At 42.5% G+C, this 21,400-nt stretch overlaps 1 protein-coding gene across 2 annotated transcripts; it reads left to right on the top strand.

Annotated features, from left to right (window-relative positions):
* Positions 1-454: 454 nt before the first annotated feature.
* LOC103466688 (zinc finger homeobox protein 3-like) lies at positions 455-20,224 on the top strand. Of its 2 annotated transcripts, XM_081608155.1 has the most exons (12): positions 455-894; positions 3,341-5,036; positions 5,127-5,665; positions 5,798-6,011; positions 8,288-8,392; positions 8,508-8,641; positions 8,841-8,951; positions 10,417-10,570; positions 10,732-15,407; positions 15,489-15,747; positions 15,865-16,157; positions 16,250-20,224. In XM_081608155.1, the coding sequence occupies exons 2-12, from the start codon at positions 3,377-3,379 to the stop codon at positions 16,364-16,366; spliced, it is 8,262 nt and encodes a 2,753-aa protein (XP_081464281.1). In that variant the 5' UTR covers positions 455-894; positions 3,341-3,376; the 3' UTR covers positions 16,367-20,224. The 2 variants fall into 2 exon arrangements, with proteins under 2 accessions (XP_081464281.1, XP_008410682.2); XM_008412460.3 differs by having other exon boundaries at positions 457-894; positions 15,489-16,157.
* The last annotated feature ends 1,176 nt before the right edge of the window (positions 20,225-21,400 follow it).

Raw genomic sequence — 21,400 nt, 5'->3', positions numbered from 1 at the left:
TGAATAAGTGTCAATATGATATTCTACAAAAACGTCCTACGGGGCTTGCGAGTGTTTTTGTAACATTTTGTTGCAGGTCGTATTTTTACTTTTGAAGAATGTGGCATTTTTTCCTCGACTTTACATTGTAAATTCTATTGTCTTACCGTGTTCTATATTCGTTTTCGTGAGAAATAAAGATTTTATTCCCCATAAAATATGTAAAATATTTAACATTGCATGTTCGTGTCGTTTGAGGAATCTAAAGCTGAATTTTCATCCACAGATTAAAAAAAATAAAATAAATAAAAGTCATGATTTAAGCTGTAAAATCTAATACTTTCCATATTTTTTCGTCTTTCCAGGCGGTCTCCGGTGTGGCTCTCCGGTGTGGCTCTCCAGCTCTCTCTCTCTCTCTCTCTCTCTCTCTCTCTCTCTCTGTGTCTGTCTCTCCCTCCCTCTCTCTCTCGCGGAATCCTATTGATCCAAACGGGCTAATTAGCGGTGTCTGCGCAATTACGCACATGCGCACTGCGTATAATCTCAGCCATTTTTTGAAGGAAACTAATTAGCAGGAATAAAGAGCCAAGTGTTTTTTCCTCCCCTCAGTGATCAGAACTCATTCTACCTCTGGAGCTCGCACAAACCCCTCCGTCCCCATCTCTTCTGTTTACTACAACCTCTGTATGTAGCTTTAATTACACTGTTGTTTGGAAACAACTTGGACCCCGCTGCTCCCTCTCTCTCTCTCTCTCTCTCCCCCACCTTTCTTTTTCCCGATTTTTCCTCTTCTTGGCTCCGTTAAAACACAGCAAAGGATCATTCATAAGGAATGAGCGGAGACTCCATGAGATTGCTTTCTGGACTACTACATATTCAGCGCGCGGAGCTTTGTGCCGGAGTAGCTGCAGAAATGTAAGTGTGTCGTTTGTTTACGATGTTCCGGGGAAGCTGAGGGAAGCGAGCCGGCCGAGTGGGGAAGAGAAGGAGGGGAGGCGTTCGGTCAATGCAGCCAGTAATTCTCACAGATCAGGGTTTAGTTGTTGTGTTTGCGAATCAAATCACCTGTTACCGGCCACTGAACGCGATCGGTCTCAATTCAGTTGCGTCAGGAAAGTGCTACTATGGTGTAGGACACAGCGTAAACAAAAGCAGAAGTAAAAGACTCGGATAGTCGGTCCGTGAACTATACATGCTGCCTGTCCGGTTTTTCTTGTACCAGACACCCCTTTTGCAACCAAGGTTCCGGGGGGGATGGGGGGGAAAGAGAGAAAAATATGAATACATTTTAGTAGTTTACCTTGAGGCTGGTGTTTAAATGTGATCCACCGGGTCTTTACAAAAGTAAATTTCCAGCTTTGAGTCCATGTCCTATAATAAAAAAGAAAATAAAGTAAATCCACACAACTCTTCTGTCTGGTTCTCATCGCCCCTCACACCCCTGCCTCTCCTTTCTATGCTGCACACTAACACACACGCACGCACGCGCGCGCACACACACACACGCGCGCACACACACACACACACACACACACACACACACACACACACACACACACACACACACACACACGCACGCGCACGCACGCACGCACGCACACACACACACACACACACACACACACACACACAGTCTCTCTATCTCTCTCCCACACACACGCATACACGCACGCACACACACCAACTAGGGAACCTAGGCATATTATTTTTTGTTGCATGTTTTGGCATCATTGTTGGATTATTAAGCAATAACTAACCTGCAATATGCATTAATATTTGAACACTGATATAAAACAACCTTAATGGGGTTGTAATAAGCTCATGCATGTTTAATTTCAGGTGAGTGTACTTAATTGACATAATCAGAATCAGAAGCACAAAAGGATGAGCACTCATTAACACACACCATCATAGAGTCACACACACACATACACCCATCGCTAAATGATGGTTTCCCGCACTTGTGATCAATACAGAGCCAGGAATGCTTGTATAAATAGTTACATTGCCGATAGACCCCGGGTTATTGATTGCAGTGTAAATGAAAATCTTTATCAGATTAGAGGCTGTTCTCAGCTGCTGGCAGGCCCAGCTCGGCCCCCTCAGTGATCGCTGGGCAGGACAGTGGACAGCTGCAGTGGGCAAGGGTCTGTGGCCTGTGACATAAACACAGTGCATTAAAGCACTATCAGGATACCGATATGAGCCATATATCTTGGAGCTGCAGAAAGAAATGAGGGGGTGGGGGCTGGACACAGAAGAGAGGACTGGGGGTGCTTAAGAAGGAGGACGAGGGGGGATGGTTGGTTGAAGGAGAAGGTGAAAGGGTAGATGAAGGTCTCACCTTGATTAAAAAAAGGTCAGTGATGAGATTGTAAGACACACATAGACTAACAGAGATGGATCTGTGTCAAATGGCATTTCAGTTGTCAGTCAGGAACCTAAGAGGGAGGAGGCCTCATCTATTTTTAGGGCATCTATGAAGTAAAAAAAAAGATTTAGTCCAATTGCTTTAAAACCTTAATGAAGGCCAAAAACTTATTTAGCATCATGTATTGAAAAAATGTCAATGTCAGTAGTTATTAACTGGAAGGAAAGCTGTTTTACATTATGCCGGGGGGGTTTTGTCGTTGTTGTTGTTTTACCTTTCTGATGAGATGTTCTATTATGTATCACAAATATATAAATTAGGTGACAGTGAATGATTTTCCTGATGAAGTCCAGGACATGGTATTTATGTGCATGAGTACATATTGTGAAAAATAATAAATAAATGCATAATGTTACATGAAAAATGCACAAAAAAAAAAAGTAATTAAATTGGATGACCACATGCAATCTTCTATTTTATTTGGACAATTGGGAAACCTGGTCAATTTTAGCAAAAGCAAGCCTATTGGCAAGAAAAGTGTAGAGAGTTAACTAATTAATTCTAAAAGATTCTGTTGTCTTACAGTATGTGTTCATTGATGCACTCTAAAGATTCAAAGACTAATATAATGGCTTTAAAAACTGTTCGTCTATCTTCTGTGTGGTAATTCCATGGAAGCCCTCTAGCTCTGAAGCATACTGTTCTTTATTTAATCCTATCCTCTGAGGAATATTATAGACCTCCTGTGTAGCCTTTACCCGCATTCCTCTACCCAGTTTAGCACTCATGCTATTGATTTTCCCATTAAGGGCTAACGCTAACCCCTGGGTAACCAGCCTTTGGATTGCGCACTGTGAACGTTGTATTGAACAGATGCTATCCACGGAATCTAATCAATGACTTCACAGTTATGCAATTTTATATAGATGACTCGTGTATTCTCTTTTTTCCAATCTTTCTGTCTATCTTCTATCTATCCAAAATACACAGGTGGTCTGGTAATGTGCGGCAGCTGTAGCCTCTGGTATGGACACCGGTGAGGGAGGAGGAGGGGATGGAGGGGGGGGAGAAGAGAGAGATGCTGACCTCAGTCCCCAGGCTATATCTCTTCCTCTCCTGACCCTGGCAGTCATTCCTGAGCAGGGGTCATCCTCTCATACCTCAGCCAGGGCCCCTGCCAAAGAATCCCTGACCCCGCCTCAACAGGGGAAGAAGGGCGCAGAGGGGTCCAAGGCTGGGGAGGGAGGTGAGCAGAAAGAAGAATGTCGCCATCCGCCGGAGACAGGAGTGTATCAAAAGCATGGGTTTAAAGAAGACTTTGGGGATGGATATTCGTCAGGGCAAAGGGAAGAAGAAGAGAAGGTGCATGAAGGTGTGGTAGAGGCGTCACATACACGGGACCTCCCAGCGGCAGTCAACAGCAGAGGCATGGAGGAGGGGGAGGAAAAGGAGGAGGCCATTTCAAACCAAAGTCAAACCAAATCCAAATGTTCTTTATTACCTCAACAGAGCCAGTACAGCTCTTCTTCCAGCACTGCAAAGGCCAGTGGCACACTCGACAGCAAAACAGCCGCCTCTCCAAAGTCCTCCCACACTCCCTCCTCTTGTCCAAAGCCCTTCCCTTTTTCTTCAGTCTCTCCAAAGCACTTCAGTTGTCCATCATCCTCTTCTGCCCTGCTGAGCGAGACAGAGGTAAAAGACATTAAGGGAGATCAGGGCTGGATTTCTGGGTTTCCACAGAGCTTTAGATCCCAGCAGTCTTCTATGGCTTTTCCACTAGCAGGTACAGATCCTGTCGGTGCACCCGCAGAGGATGATGTGCTGGCAGGGGTTCCTCACTCTTCCATTTCTAATGGAAATGGTGCCAAAGCTCCAGAACCAAACGACAGTCAGTTAGACACAGGGATGGATGATGAAAAAGACAAAGAAGAACAAAAAGAAGGTGGCCCTAAAAACCTCAACCAAGACATTTCTAATAACTCCCTGACCAGTCACATGACAATAATGCACTCACGCAATTCTTGCAAGACTCTCAAATGCCCAAAGTGTAACTGGCACTACAAGTCTCAGCATACACTACAAGTTCACATGAAGGAGAAACATCCAGAGACAGGAGGCCAGTGTGTGTGTGGCACCTCTGGGGGAAAGTGTGTCTGTGGTGGCGGAACACAAGGTCTGTGTGGGTACTGCACTTCGGGAAAACCCCATCCTCGTTTGGCCCGAGGTGAAACATATGCCTGCGGCTACAAGCCCTACCGCTGTGAGGTCTGTGACTATGCTACTTCGTCGAAGGGCAACCTTAGCATTCACATGCAATCTGATAAACATCTAAATAATGTTCAAAATGGGGGACATTCAAATAGTCAAATGCAAAGCACCCTCAGTACCAACAGCAGCAACTCATCCAGTGGTCACCCAGTAGATGAGCAACCTTACAGCAAGCTCACACTCGCTATTCCAACACCCACAGCCCAGCCTGCTAAAATCCCATCACCTGCTCACTCCCACTCTCATGGTAAGCGGTGGCGATGTGATGTATGCGACTATGAAACCAGCATTGCTCGCAACCTCCGCATACACACCACTAGCGAGAAACACACGCACAACATGCTGCGGCTCCAGAGAGGGTACTACCTGTCTCACTGCAGGGGTTTGGCCCCACATCTCAAACACCTACAAAACACAGGTGAGGAATGTGTTGCTTCATGTATCCTAACATAACTTACTTTAAACACGAGATTCTATAAAGCAGGGTAATTGTTTTACTTCCTTTTAGGTGCTGAGCTTACCTTGAACATGCGACTGACTGGTCAGCAGGTTCCAGAACAACCAGTCACACTTGGGTCTACGCTCACTCCATCACCCTCTCCCTCCCCATCTCCTCCCCCAGCCCCGGCTATGTCTCCTACTGCACCCCTCTCCCAGGGCGTGTTCCAATGCCTTGTCTGCTTGTGCTTTTCTTCCGACAGCTTAGAGTCTGTAGAGAAACACGTGAATGCTCCCCGCTCTTTGCCTCAGTCTGAGTGGTGCTCCCTTGTTGCAGGTGGTTGCCACTGCAGACTGTGTGGCTATACCACCCCTTTGAGGGCCAACTTCTCCTTACACTGCCAGACTGACAGACATCGCACCCGCTACCAGCTTGCTGCTCACCTCCAGGAGGGCGGAGACAGGGGTCAGGAGGGAGCCTCCCTCATTGCTAAGGGCAACCCCATCCAGCTACGGTGCAACCTATGTGACTTTGTAACAAGCAGTCTGGAGAAGCTACAGGGACATTCTCTCACTTCACCACACGGAGCGAGCTTTCGAGTGTACAAAGTAAGGCACAAAAACACATTTGATTGCATTCCTTCCAGAATCCTTGTGCAGTAGAATTAGCAAATCTTGCATTTAAATAATAATAATAATCACAATAAAAAAATCCATGTTTTCTTTCAATTTCAATTTTAGTTCCTGCAGCAGTATGATGGTGAGGTTGATGGAGGTTCATGGCTGTTCCATTGTCTTCTATGCAACCACTCCTCCTCTTCTAAACTTCAAGTACTTAAACACAGTCAAACGTCAGCCCATCAACAAAGAGAAGGGCTACTTCAGCTGCAGCCAATGGGTGGGGAAGAGCTGGCAGCCATTTTTACCATCAGAAAATGCCAACATGGCATCACAGGTGAGACTATGAGTTGTGTTGGTAGTCATGCTGAGATTCTCTCTTTAACTTTCAGTAAAAACATAATAATTTCATAGTAAAGTTGCAAAAGGCTGGTAAATTTAAGGCAGTTAAAACTGCAGTATGTAACTTTTAAAAAATATTTTTTGTTTTTTTTATTTACGGCATGACAGTATGGTATGAGGCAGATGGTGTGTGGAAAAATCTAATTCCTCTGCCTTTTCCTAGTGTTCCCAGTGGTAACTGCAGAAATGCACGTGGTCAAAATCAATAAATCAGAGCCAGGAGGATCTCAGCTCTGTTAATCATGCCTGTGTAGGTGCTACTCACATCTTCCCAATTGCTCTCTGCTACACGACAGCTTCTTTCCAATAGCAGAGCCTGCCATGAATGCTCAAGCTAACTGGCATGGCCGTCAATGACGATGGATAAACAGTTTTCCGGTCATTAGCACATTGAACAGCGAGTACACCACCATGACTGACAGCACTGAGACATTCCTCCTGGTTGTGATTGGTTGTTTTTGACCTGGAGCTGTTACCACAGGGAGAAGACAGAGGAGCTTCATTTATTACAGATCATTTATGCTATGCTATCATTACATGGTGACAATGAAAAAAATATAGATAACATTTTTTAAAAGCTATATACTGCAGCTTTAAGGTGGAAAATTTGGGAAATATTATGGTTAATATATACCATATGATACATTTACATGACAAATGTAATGTAATTAAATTACTTCACTCTATGATTGAGAGTGAACACATTTGAGTCCAGATGTGTTGCCTCAGTTGCCCCGAGTAGGGTGTGTGTAAATAGCACAGATATTCTCAAGTGTACTTGCATGAAATCCAAATGTTTTAGTAAAGATTATGCTGTAATATATTTTCCCCAGCAATATATAAAACCCTAGTACCTCCTTTAATGATTTAAATCCCATGATTATTTCCAATTAGTCCCAGAAATGTATTTTAATTCAAATGAATTTTCAAGGAAAGCTTCCTACTTTCAAAATTCTATAACTTTGCCACCCTATCACAGTAACAAAAAAAGAAAAAAAACAAACTAAAGTGTGACACATTGTGATTAAGTATTTTTAAAACAGGAAAGCTACAATTAATCGTGGTTATGCAAAAGTATTAACAAATTTTTATCACAGTTGGCATCATAATATGTGTAACATTTATTTATTATCATTTTGATTTCTCTAAACAGACTTCAGGAAAACTACGAAATGATCACTAGGTAAATTTGGTAGTAGTTTTTAAAGTAAACATGCAGATAGTGCAGAGAATTCTACCTACTCGCCATTTTTCAGTGGAGAAAGTGTGTGAGTCTAAAAGGCTGATATTACCGGGTTAATTAGTTGGGCTCCGGTAAAGTTTGAAGTTCTACATAGATGCATATATACATATATTTTCAAAGGAAGAAATTTGTTTTTCTTGTAAGCAATGGAAGCATGCAGTATCCCTCTTTCAGCAAACTGATCTGCAGTCCTCCAGTTGATCCAGCTTTTTTTTATGACTTCTAATCAAAAGCTCTTATATCCAGAGAAATTGTGTCACTGAAGAAGGTTTGAAATCCTATTTTTTTATTTTGGTATACCTTGATACTGATAACCTGCCCATGCCTATTTGAGGGTGTCTTTGATTTAATGCTCTGAACCATTGCTGACTCCAGAGGGTAAACAGAGGATTGAGATGAAAACAGTGAGAAAATGAGCAATGGCTGTTGCTGGGATATTGATCAAACAAAGCGATTAGTCAATACACATCCTTGTTATATCCCCAATCACCCCTGACAACAGCTAACTAGCACCTGCTAATCAATGGACTAAAACAGATCAGCTGGAAAAAAGACTGTGGGAGGCGGAGATTAGTCGTTACTCTACAGACTGCTTAAGATGAAATGCTGTATTTATATTGTCTGGAGTGTGTGGACTGCGTAACCCCTGAAATAAGTAGTTCAACGCTTCATTTGTAAAATGAATCTATCCTTTGATTTGATTTGCTGCAAATTAAGACTCATTGAGACGAGATTGTGTGTTGCCAGTCCATTTTAGGTCTACTCCACCTCTGAGAGAATCTAATGCAGAATCAATTTGTGATCAATAGAGTTTGCAGTCAAGCAAGAGGAATGAAGTGTGGTTCAAATACATTGGTCTTTTTGAAAGGTGCTGCCAGGAGAATAATATACATGCAATTAGCCTGTTTATTATAGCATATTACATAAGGTTTTATGTTTGTATATCATAATTACTTGTCCTGTCCTAGGAGAGCTTATCGAGGACATGGAGAGTTTCAGTGAGACCAGCACTGATCCCTTGGACACAACCAAAGACACAAGTAATTTAGGGGCAAACAATTCTGAGGAAGCAGGTATTGCTGCTCTTACAAATTCTTCAAAGCTTTCACACATAGCTCAATTTATATAACAGTTATATAGACCATAGCAAATTTAAGCCATTTTAAATGTGTATATTTTTAATTGAAGCAACAACAAAAGAAGAACAAGAAAGAAGAGATCCAATGCCTCCAGCAAAGCGGTCGTCCCCTGTATATGAAGAAATGGAAACCTCCATCCCAACCAAACGCCCCAGAATACACCAGCAAAACGAGAACCAGCAGGTAAGCAGTTGAAATAGAGTTTAATAATTTGAAAGTGCCCATGCAAGTAAATATAGCTGGAAATAAAGTACAAAATAAATGCAGTGCTACATTATAACACTTCATGGACACTTAATATGATGCCTTTTTTGTTACTAATTCTGATAAAATAGATAATTTGTTTTTGCGCCTGTTAAATTTTCCTATTTTTCTCCTTCAGACTGTCCAATGCCCATTGTGCCAGGTTAGACTCCCGTGTTCACACCTTCGACCTCATCTGACACATGTGCACAGTGTGGCGCAAGACTGCGTAGACAAGCTCATCAGTGCGGTAAGCGTGTGCAACTGTGTATGTGTTTTGCTTTCATTCATCAGGAAGTAAAATAAAACGAGAAGCTGAAGCAATGGGGGATGGTGGGGGACGATTGAAATGTAGGGAGACAATTCCATTAAGAAGGCACCAGAGAGAAAGGCAGGCGCTTTTTTTAATGCATGTTTAAGTAGCTCCTCGCTATCATCTTTGATGCAGCCGCGTGTTCTCTGTGGATGTGTGTGTGTGCGTCTTGCAGAGTGGAAAGAGAGTAGGTTTGAGTGAGTGAGTGTAGGAAAAGCCAGTCTTTCTATAATGCATGTTTAAGTAGCCCTCTATTACCAGAAGTGCAGTCAAGCTAAAAAGGGGGCCCCGTGCTTTTTACTGTGTCTCTCCAACTAACAATGACCGGTCATCTATCCACATCACCATCCTCCATCTCCCTGGCCTGTATGCTAAGTGGCCTTTGTCTCTTGCTCTCTTCCCTCCTCTTCATGACTGCTTTTTTCACCCTTTCTCCCCTCTGCCGTCGCCCCCCACACCCGGCTTCACAAATCACTCTTTTTCTGCAATTTCTGTCCTGCCCCTTTCCTGCTGTCTCTCCCAAGCCTTCTCTCAATTTTTTATGCATTACCCCCTCCCTTGCTCACTGTCTTTCTCCAGAGCTTTTTTTTTTGTGTTCTTTGCCCCCTAACTTTCTCCCTCTCCTTGCTCTATCGCTTTTTCATATTCTACACCCCTTGGCCCCCCTCCCAATCCTCCGTCCCTCCACACCTTCCCCTCCCTCACTCTCTCTGATAGTAATTGAGGTTCATTAATTCAGACTGAGGTGATGATGGCCATTATGTACCTTGCTTTCCAATTACGCTCTCTAGATTAAGTCTGACCTTCAGTTTTCTCTGCAGTGTGTATGTGTGGTTGTTCTTCTCTTTTGCAGCTATGAAGCTGTTACGCAGTGAAGACTTGTCATGTAAATCTCATCTTTGGCTCTCTGTCCTTTCCTCAGGGTGGCTAGCTGTTTGCATAGATATACTATTTACCCTCACTGCTTGAAGCAGAGACGATGGGGTTTCCTATATGACGAATTATTTTAAATAAATTAATTATTCAGCTCAGTAAAGTTTTATTAAACCCTTGGGGCATGTGGCATTGGAACTGAAGGGCAGAGACACATATCTCAACCATGTATTTTTATTAACAAACTGATGCGTCTTGCTTCTTGCACTGCTGTAGAGGGAGGTGCAAGATTTAACAATACGTTTGAATGTTTTATGATATCGTTACAGTAATCTCATGCGTCTGTCTTTGTACAACTCGGTATTTGCTTGCTATTTTACTCTACAATGAGACATGTTTTATTCATATTGCTAGATTAAAAAAGCACAGCAATGCCAGACATTCATTTTATTTTCACTTGGTAAATGGCCTCTTAGAATGCCTGGAAATTAGAAACAATGACAACTGATAATGTGTTATTTTTTTCCAGGTGACACCATCCACGGAACAGCTTGAGCCTCTGCTGGAGTCAGAACCACAGGATTTGATTACTAACAACATTCAGAACACTAAAACCAAGAAGAGCACTGATGCAAAGTGCTCCCATACTGCAGAGTCTATTGTTTGTTCGCAAAAAAATAAAGGTTGGTAAAACAATGTGAAGAACTGTTTAGGACTCTTACAGAACATTATTTATATAACATAGTTTTTTTCTTGAAAAAGAAAAAAATATGTTGTTTGCTTATTCTCAAAACTTTCTTCTGGACTAAATTTTTACAATCATCTTTTCTGATGTATTTCGCAGGTATCTTAGTAGAGAACACCGACGGAGATGTTGCCGCACCCAAAGATGTCACAGCACTGCTCACCCCACCCCTAGAAGACAACGCCAGTCACCCCTCAAACGGCACTCTGGCTCCTCAGTCCCCAACTCAGACACCTCCTTCCTCTCCACCCATCTCCCCTCCCAGCGACCCCTCTCCCCTTTCGGATCGTCATGGTTACCGGTTTCGTTGCAGCAGGTGCAGCTTGGCATTTCCCACTCAGGAGAAGCTCCAGCTGCACTGGCAGTACCATGCCATGAGGGCGGCGACAGAGTGCCCCCTTTGTTCTAGACAATGCCGTAGTCAGGAGGCCCTGCAGAGACACATTCAAAACACGCACTCGCAACAGGACAGCACACAGGGACAGAATGCTCTCTTAGCACCACACACTGTGCCATATACGGAACATAACATGAATTCAGTACAGCAAGATTGCAGTTTATCACCTCAAGTTGGGGAAGAAGCAGGAGAGGGTGATGATGACAAGATAGATGAAGAAACCCTTGGCATTGAGGTAAAGGAAGAACAAAAGGAAGATAAAGTTAAAGAGAAGCAGGCTGTCCATGAAGCTAATGGAGTTGAGGAGAATTCGGCTGAGCTAGAGAAAGGATCACCAGAGGAGGTTGCATCAGAACCTAGCTCTAGCCTTCTTGTCAAGAAGAGCTCAAACCCAACAATGGATCGTTATCTAGACCCATCCAGGCCTTATAAATGCACCATATGCTCTGAATCTTTTACTCAGAAAACAATTCTTCTGGTGCACTATAATTCTGTATCTCATCTCCATCGTGCCAGAAGAGCCCTGCAAGACTCTGGCACAAATTCTACAGCTCCTGAGGCCCCTCGTGGCCCAGATCCTAGACCTTATCGCTGCCGATTATGTGGAGTAGGTTATAGCCAGAGTTCTACACTGGACATCCATCTTCGCTCTGTTCTTCATCAGACTCGAGCTCGTGCTGCCCAGAACTCAACAACACAGACTTCAGAGTCAAGCTTAGCTCTTCCAGGGTCAGTCCCTTCTTCCACTGCCCAGGTTGCCGCTACCAGAGAGGAAACATCCAAAAGTTTGCCTATTGCCAAAAAGATAGATGGGATAAGTGTTTCAACGTCATCTTTAGTAGGCTCTAGCTTATTCACTGATACTCAACCCACCCTCTCTGACCCAGCAGAGTCTCAGCAAGCAAAAAAGAGAGTGGCAGAACTTCTTGCATCAAGAAATCAATTGATGTTACTACAGCAGCAACAGCTAGCTCAGGCACAGGTCCAGGCTCAACTACAACAGCAAACAGCACTCCTTCAGTCCCAGGCAATCCATCATCTACCCTTAGGAGCAGAGAATCTCTTTAAACAGCACTTTTCACTGGCACCAGATAACCTGCTTTCCCTTCAACAACAACTGCTCCTACCATTTTACTTGTCAGACGTGACGCTTAACCCAGAGTTAAGTGTGATGAACCAAGATCTTGGTCCCGAAGTATCTTCTAATGTCATTCCAGAAGAACAGACTAAGACAGATTCTAAAAGGGAGTCCGAGTCAGAGCAGAAACCCAACCCAAAACAAAGTTCAAATACTACTGTTAACCAGTCAACTGACCATTCACTAAGTAAAGCAAAAGTTGATGTGATCTGCAGTGGGTCCTCCAACAAGCAGAATAAAATGGAAATTGAACAAGATGGTTCCATTGTTAAGGAAGACGCAGATGAGCTGCACATGGAAAAGGAGAATCAGAAACAGGAAGTGGCTCGCTCCTCATTTACTCATCTTGGATCAGAATGTCCCCCTCCAAGAGTGCCCTATGCTGCAGCAAATGGGGAGCCGCTACGAGCTTTGCTCCAAAGTTATGGCTATGAGCTGGCCCTTCAGTATTTACAAAGCAGACACAGACACCAGCTGCAGATTATACAACATGCTGACATAAGCAAGGTGGAAGAGTATTCAGACCAGGGAAAAAATGAATTTAGTCTTGCACAGACTGAGAAAATGGAAGGATGGAATAACAATTGTCAAGGGATAGAAAGAAACAAAGACATATATTTGAAAATACAAAATAAAGATAATTTATTTCCAAACGCAAAGCAAAAATGCTGTGAAGCTGGAGAAAAGTGCAGAAACTGTGGCAAGCTGTTTTCTAATGCCTTGATTTTAAAAAGCCACCAGGAGTATCTTCACAGAATGTTGTTTCCCACAGATGCTCTGGAGAAATTTTCCAAAGAATATAGACTACAGTATGACCAGATGTACCCCCTTACCGAGCATAAATTGGCAGAGAATTCAGCTGCTTCCACCCAAGCTGCATCTTCTACCATAGGTAAAGAACCAGAAACCCCAACAGACTCTAAGACTCATGTGAAAAAACTGGAATCTTCACCAGCTCCACCATTTTCAGATCCAATAAATAAAGCAAGTGCCACAACAAAAGATCAGAAAACAACTGTCTCTGCTGTAACAACTCAGTCTTCCCCTTCTCAGTCACAAGAGCCTAAACAGCAGGAGATTCCAAACCCAGATACATCTGGTACAGCTACATCTCATTCTACAACTCCAATAACTCTATCATTGCCTAAAATACCCATGCTTCCTCTTTCCTTGTCTCAGCTTTCCATACCCCCATTGTCCATACCGAAGCTTCCTCTTCCACCAATTCCTTTTCCCATGGAGCTACCACTCATACCACCTGTTGTGATGCAGTCTATGGCTCTCCAAACTCAACCGTGGTTAGACCCAACCATTAACCCTGAGCTGGCTAAACTTTACCAATCTCAGCTTAACCCAGCACTCATTGGGCAACAGCCACAGCTTAGCCCAGTTTTGCTTGCCCAGCAACCTCAACCCAGCTCAGCTTTGCTAAGCCATTCTCCACAGCTTAACACAAGTTTGCTTGGTCAACCACAGCATAGTCAAACAGGACAGCAAAGCCAGGTCAGCCCATGCACACCAGAACAACAGCAGGCTAAAAGAACCAGGACAAGAATATCTGAAGATCAATTGTCTGTTTTAAAGAAACACTTTGATATTAATAGTCTTCCCAGTGATGAAGAGATCAACCAGATGTCTACTCTATCAGGTCTGCCTCACAAAGTAATTAAACACTGGTTTCGCAACACACTATTTAAAGAGCGCCAGCGAGACAAGGATTCTCCTTACAATTTTAACAATCCCCCAACCACAGCACTGGATGATTCCAGAGAAGATACAACCAAAAAGCAGTGTTTGACCCTTTCTCCATGTTCACTTTCTCCAGCCCTTTCCACCAACCCTTCCCCACAACACCAGATGATAGAAGAGCCCCAGAGAGGCAGACGCTCTTCCCGAACTCGTTTTACAGAACAACAGCTGGAGACTCTGCAGGGGGTGTTTGAGGCTACCCCTTACCCCAGAGAGGAAGAATACGACAGGTTGTCTGCTCTCTTGTCCCTTCCTAACAGAGTTATTGTTGTATGGTTCCAAAATGCAAGACAGAGAGCTCGCAAGAATCAAGACCGTGGATCAGATGATGGAGCAGAGGGCAAGAGCAATCTAGACAACATCAACAGACAAAGAGATGGTTGTTACATGACTGATGCTGATCATCAGGATAACAGCTATGAAGATGGAGGACAAGTAAACCCTCATAATGAAAATTCAATGGATTTGACATATGAGTATTACTCCCACCCTGATTCACCTTCCCTTGATTCTTCCATTCACTGCTCCGACAATGAGCCTCACACAACCAAAAGTGAGCAAGCATCTGCTACAAAAAAACATGAAGACAAAATAACCTCTACTCAGGCTAACACAAGCCCAGCTTTTGGGAACAGTCAAAGTACACTTTTAGATGCAGACGCACAACACAAAGAAGTCCTTCAGACTTTAAAAACAGTATCTGATTCACCGCCTGGAAATTTGGCAGAAATGCCCCAGAATTGTGCTGTATCCACTTTACAAAATAGTACAACACAAATCTTGACTAACGCTAAATCAGACCAGGAGACTACATGCAGTCCTTCAAGAACCCAAGCTTGTGAAAAGGTTGCTGACCCATCACCAACCCCCTCCTCTGCTCCAGAATCAGAAACAATTCAGCCTTGGACACCTGATGCAACAGCTTGCCTATCAACTGAAACCCAGCCTCAACCCCCAGCAAAATTCCAGTGTAGTCTCTGCCCGATGGCTTTGCCATCCTTTCAGCTGTGGCAAGAACATCAGACTAGGCATCTCCTGGCAGCTCAGTCCCAGGTACAACTTTTGCACTCTGGATTCACAGACCGACCCATGCCTTACATGATGCTTCATCCAAACCCAACTTTAATGGCAAGTCAAATGCTTTCAGGGGCCATGTCCCAGATACACCCCAATCCCACACATCCCATGATTTCACACTTGAACAATATCCAAATTAAGAACACATTCTCTGATCACTCTAGCAACACCCTTAACAATTCTTTGAGCCCCACAAAGCAGAGTTCAAAACATATATCAGAGACTAGTTTTGAAGGCCAAAGAGGCAATAGGGAGATCGAAGATGAGCACAGGAGGGATAAACGTCAGAGAACTACCATCACTCCAGAACAGCTTGAAGTGTTATACCAGAGGTACAGTTTGGACTCTAACCCCACCAGAGGAGTCCTTGAGAGTATTGCACGAGATGTGGGTCTCACAAGACGCGTCGTTCAGGTATGATTTAAGTGATGAGTAGTAAATTGTTTTGCTTTGTTGACTATGCCGAACATTAAGAAATCCAATGTTTTTTCACAGGTATGGTTTCAGAACACACGGGCAAGAGAAAGAAAAGGACAGTTTCGGTCAGTGGGGCCAGGATCAAGTTTCACCTTTGGTTTGAACCACCTGCGTTGCCCATTCTGCAGGGCTCTTTTCAAAGTTAAGAGTGCTCTTGACGCTCATATGAGATCACGCCACTGGGCGGAGGCTGAAAGAGCAGGCTACAACCTGTCAATAGGCAATGGATCCAGTGGACAGACTGTGATGGCGATGACATCTGCCACAGAGAGACCAGGTCCGTCTATCTCCTCCACCCCTATCCACAACCCTGGCTATGAGATGATTAACAAAGAGTTTAGCTTGAAGCCACCAATGGCTTCTTTTTCTTCTTCCGCCAACCTGAAAAATGCAGAAGAAGAAGATGAATATGAGGATGATGATGACGACTACCCATGTGAGGAGAGTTCCAGTATGGTTGATCAAGGTTCTTCAAGCCCTGAAATATCTGGGGATCAAGGCTCAGATTGGAGTGAGACACAAAGTCAGCAGCAGCACCACCACCATCAGCAGCAGCGCCAAAGGACACAGATGAGTCACTTCCAGGTACTTCAGCTAAAAAACTTCTACAGTAACCACCGCACACCAAACCGTATTGAGTGTGAGACGCTTGGCCAAGAGTTGGGATTGCCCCCACGTGTGGTCCAGGTAAGTAAAAAGCAACCAAATCATATCAAAGATTAACAATCAAGCTTGTGAAGTTCAGCTTGTGATACATAATAATGAAAATAATTTTACAGGTGTGGTTCCAGAATGCCAGAGCAAAGGAGAAGAGAGCCAGGAGCTTGACCTCTGACACTGCTGAGAGGGAACAAGCTGATCTTTCAGCCAGAGCAGGGGAGAGAGACAGGGCTTAGAAAGACAGACTGCTTCTTTCAAATATGTTCCCAGTAAAAGCCCTCCTCCAACTTCTGACTCCAGAGATACCGCATTGAGTCTACTGTCTACTTGCTGCCAAACCAATAACCTGAACACCCCAAAGATGCAGAGCCACAGTGGCCCAAAGAGAAACTCTCTTAACTAGTACAGGAGAGCCCAAACCAAGTCCTCTTTACCAGAGCTTTCCTCTTTTCATATTACTCCTTAACTATTTCCCAGTCTGTCCTTTCTTGTTGAAACAAGCTCTTCTCCAGTATCCTTATTACACCAAACTCCATCTTTATATGAAAAAAAGAAAAAAACACCATGCCACAGAGGCCAAAGAGCATTCTTCAAGTATGTGACCTCACTGCCCAGCTAGACCTGCAGTCTACCTCTCAGTCTGCATGACAGACTCACAGTGGGCCCTCCACCGGACATTGCTAGATATCTAGCTGTGTAGCATGTAGTTCCAGTCTGGTCAAGGTTGGAAAATAAATTGTTGAAGAGATTTTAGTGTAAATAGAGAACTCCAAAAAAAAAAAAAAAAAAAGACTTGAAGAAAACAAAGCAGTGGAAATGGAAGAAGGAAAAATAACTGAATAATATCCTTGAAATACCCATGGGTATTTTGCATAGAGCTTTTGTAAAGACTGTCTCAGATTCCAAAGCTCATAACCAAAATTTTATATGTCTGTTTCTTTAGTTTAAACATGTTTGTTTTCAGTGACAAACTGCAGAGCGGATGTCTGTATGGTGAGGGGTGAGATCTGCAGCTGTCAGAGGTAATGTGAGTACCAACAGACTGATGTGGTGCTAAAATACCACTTCACCCTCCCAAAAGCCAATGATAAGTCTTCTGTTGTACATGTGACTCCTTGTATGTTCCTTTAGTGGATAACAGCCCAAATAGCACAGTATGTAAAGGCCAGTTTGTCCCAAAAGGGGTAAACTATTTTTTATAGCACTCAACCATTATACTGTATATGAAAACTCTAACCAAACTCGAATTTACATTGTGTGTGTTTAGTAATAGTTTCTTAATATAAAATCTTATGGATTGACACAAACTGTCTTGCTTCAATATAACTGTGTCATGATAATGAAAAGATTAAGACAAGCTTTCATATGTTCAGGTAAGGTAAATTACTGCCTTTCCATTTTATTTGAATATACCAATGGCTTAACAATGTTATGTGATTAATGTAAAGCTTTCTATGCTCAGATCAACATGGCTCCTCCTTAGATGTGATCTTCAAACTGTAATAATCTGTTTCTAAAACAAAAGAAGCCTATAGTTATAACTTGGGACAAACCATTTCAGGAAATCTTCACAAACATCTGTGCATTTCAAAGATCTGAGCTTTTCACCTATGGGTGATAGATTGTTACAAAAAAAACTATTAAAACTAAAGTGTTTAATAATGTGAGGGGTAAATGTACAGTATTTAGCTTTTGTATGGTTGACTCGAGACTTCATTGGATGTTTGACACGTAGCTCTCTTTTCCACATGTACTGAGCTTTTCTGCAAAGTTGAGGGGGGGAAAAAAACCCACTTTGGATGTTATTAATGTTATTTTTGTACTCTTAATTTATTCGTCTCCTCCCTTCATGCCTGATATTTTTTGCTTTTTCTCTCTGTTTATTTTCTACCAGTCCTTATTCTACCTGTAATAATGATAATATAACAATAATAGCTAAACAATAATTAATGCTTTAAGACAAAAATCCAAAGACGTGATAATACTTTAACCATATGAACTACAAAAATAAGCGCTACTGTTTACTTGATGATGTACTGCTGTTTTTAAAGAAGGAAGGAGTCCCTGTATCTAAGCTACTGTTTTCTGCCTCTCATAAGCACACTGGAGACTGTAACCAAAACCCCAAACTAGAGCCATGGCAGTCTGTAATATAGCGGTTGAAGAGTTTTACTTCTCTTAAGAAATGTTGCATTTATTTTTCTTTTATACCATAGTGTTGAACTTCAGCCCTTAAGGATGTCCAGTTTGCTGCTAATGTACTGTAGTTTCTAATGATATTGTAGAAAGATGCATGCTCTGATCGCTTTACCACTAGGCTTTAATGACTACAAACTGTAATACCTGTGATGCTGTTGATAAAATGCTCCTCTGTCATTCTGTTCAAATGCAATGCAGTCGAAACCAGATGTTTTTTTTTCCAAACACTATAAAAAAAACTTAATTTTAAAGTTTCTGAGATTCCATCAGAATAATTTTTTTTTTTCTCTTCCAAATCAGAAGGTTTCATACATTTCCATAGTATCTGCCGTAAAACTGAATTATCTGGGCCGAATGTTTTCAGCTTTTTTCCACAAGTTTTTAACAATAGTCAGCTGACATTTGGATCCATTCCTCCTTATGGAACTTCAATAACTCTGTCAGATTTTTAGGTCACCCTGCTTACTTCCACCTTTTCTGCCCAGAATCTTTCTGTCCCTGAAATCAGGGCTTTGTGGATGCCAGTTTAAAAACACTGATTTGTCCTTACGCTACTTAGTAATTAATTTGTCTGTACGATTGTGGTCATTTTCTGCTTGGGAAACCTATTTATGTCCAAGCTTTAACTTTGTCTTGACACGTTGCTCCAAAAATGTTCACATAATATTATTTCCTCATAATGCCTTCTCTTTTAAGCACACCAGTCTGTCCTGCAACAAAACAACCACATAAAAAGACGATGCCATCTCGGACTTCACATTTTTAAGGGTATTTTTAGTCTTACAAGCCTCCTCCTTTTTTCCTCACAGTGCATTTATGGCCATTATAACTAAACACTTTTAAGCAATTTTAGTCTTATCAGACCACAGAATGCATAATACATGGATCTTGTACCCTTTAATGAACCAGACTTCTGGAGCTCCACAATTATTTTCTTTATATCTTGAATGATTCCTTTAGTTTTTTCCATGAAGCAAACAAATTCTCTCTCTCATTACTCTGGCATTTGGCAAGTCCAAGCAATTTTTGTAATCCCGCTGAACTTAAAGCAGCACAGATTTAGTCTGATTAAATATCAGACACCGAAAAAAAAAAGGTCAGGCATCTTTTTATACAGCATATGCAAACATCTGGTTTCAACTGTAGATTTGTGGGGCTCAATTCCATCAGGTTTTCTTGATCAGTATCGTATAACTCATAAGACAAAAATAGATTTCATGTTCTTAGGATTATTTTTTTTCAGGCCTCCAATTTAAGATAAAACTTTATTTGGGCATTAACTTCTCAGTGAATATGAAGATACTGCGTAGATGTGTGAAGGAGTTAAGCCCCAAAACCTCCATTTGAATGGTGTCTTTCTGTGTTGCAAAGTCTTTGGTCAGTAAGTCCAGTTCAAAACAGTTTTGCTGACTCCGACTGACTTCACAGCCAAGTTTCCAAAGGATATGGACTGAAAAACTCTGTCATGTTTTTGTTCTTAAACTAACCAATGTTTACGACAATACCAATGAGCTTTCTTCTGTGCAGAAATGTGCATTCCAAATACCACCAAGGCAGTTTTTTTGTTCTATACCGATGATTTCAGATTTAATTTTTCTCGTATTCTCTTGATCGTAGTGACTGTAAGATGTACATATTGGAGTCCTTTAATGATGAAGAGACTCTGTTAACCTTGCTGTAGGTAAAACAGTTCTTTAAATTTTGTTTCTGGATATGTTGTTGCCATAGTGATGACCAAAAAGATACCTGTGATGTGCACCTGTCCTTATGTCCTGCTCCAGTGGTTTAGTGTGTCTCTATTCTATCCCCATCCCAGTTTTCCCATGTTGCTGTGTGTTTCCCTCTTCCCCTCCCCTCCTTACTCCACTGAGCTAAATAAAGTCTGCTTTGGTGCACGCTCTGGTGTCATCCCTTTAGTCTCACTTAGAAAAGTCATTTTATGAATGTTGTTCTATGTAACGGCATCAGCTCTCTTATGGGTCTCTGGTGCTGTGTTTGGTATTGGGGTACATCTGGCTGAAAAGCATTTGGTGTGCAATTCTCTGTGTGTGTGAGTGTGTGTGCTCAGTGTGGAAGGCATTTCGTGAATGGAGCCTTGACCTCTAGGGTCACTTCATTAATTACATCTCTGACATTCAGCCAGATGAGTTTCCTTTGTGACTAAATGATATGATGAATATTAACGACCTCGGATGAATTACATTGCTGCTCCTGCTGCTGATGATGATAATGTGTTTTACGACTCTGGGAGAAAGGGGAGGAAAAATTGCATACTGCAGCACCTTTAGGACAAACTGATATTCATATGAAACATTTCAAAGAGCACGGTGTAAGTCAGTGGATTTTATTATTCTGTTTTTTTTTTCTCTCTCTTGGGAAAAAAAAAAAACTTTCCATCTGGTTGAAGCAGCAGCACTGGAATGCTGCTTTTCTATCAGTCACAAGTCAAATCCTAACTGGTAACTGCCTCGTATTCTCTTGAAAGAGGGCTGTTCATTTAGCTGCTATACAGAAATGCGACAGAGGAAAATGTAACCGTGAAGCTGTTATGATCTGATTGTGGCGGCAAGGAGGGAAGACAAAACAGATACATGTGGAGAACAAAAGCAAAGTAAACACACAAGAGGGCTTTGAGATAGCTTCGTATTGGATGATAGCCATCTTAGAAAGTCATCGTGATAAAGTGATCCCCCACCATTTCTCCTTCTCCCTGTCCTCCCCTCTTAATCAAATGAGCACTGTGCAGCTGGTGGGGTTGCGGCAAAAAGGGGGTACAAGTGCATGTGTGTGTATAGAGCGTAGGTGGAAGGTGGTGGGATGGGGGGGCTTTGAGGGACGGCGTGAAATTATTGCCTGCTGGTGTATATGTGTCGCTGGGGGTAGTGGAGTAGAGTAGGGGGTTGGGGATGGGGCTGAGGAAGGGGGGGGGGTAATGTCATTGCCTGCTGGTGTATCTGTAGTGGGGGCTCATTTAGATTTAGATTGGTTATGTGAGGAGAGAGCTTGAAAGGCCAGCTCATGTTTATGCATGAATCCCAAAGCATGCTGCGGTGGTGGAGCCCCGACTTAAA

The sequence above is a fragment of the Poecilia reticulata genome, chromosome 6 (genome assembly GCF_904066995.2).
Source record: "Poecilia reticulata chromosome 6, P_reticulata-male-v2, whole genome shotgun sequence".
NCBI classification, from domain to species: Eukaryota; Metazoa; Chordata; class Actinopteri; order Cyprinodontiformes; family Poeciliidae; genus Poecilia; species Poecilia reticulata.
Note: the sequence above shows the minus strand (reverse complement) of the source record. Positions and strands in the feature narration are given on the sequence as shown.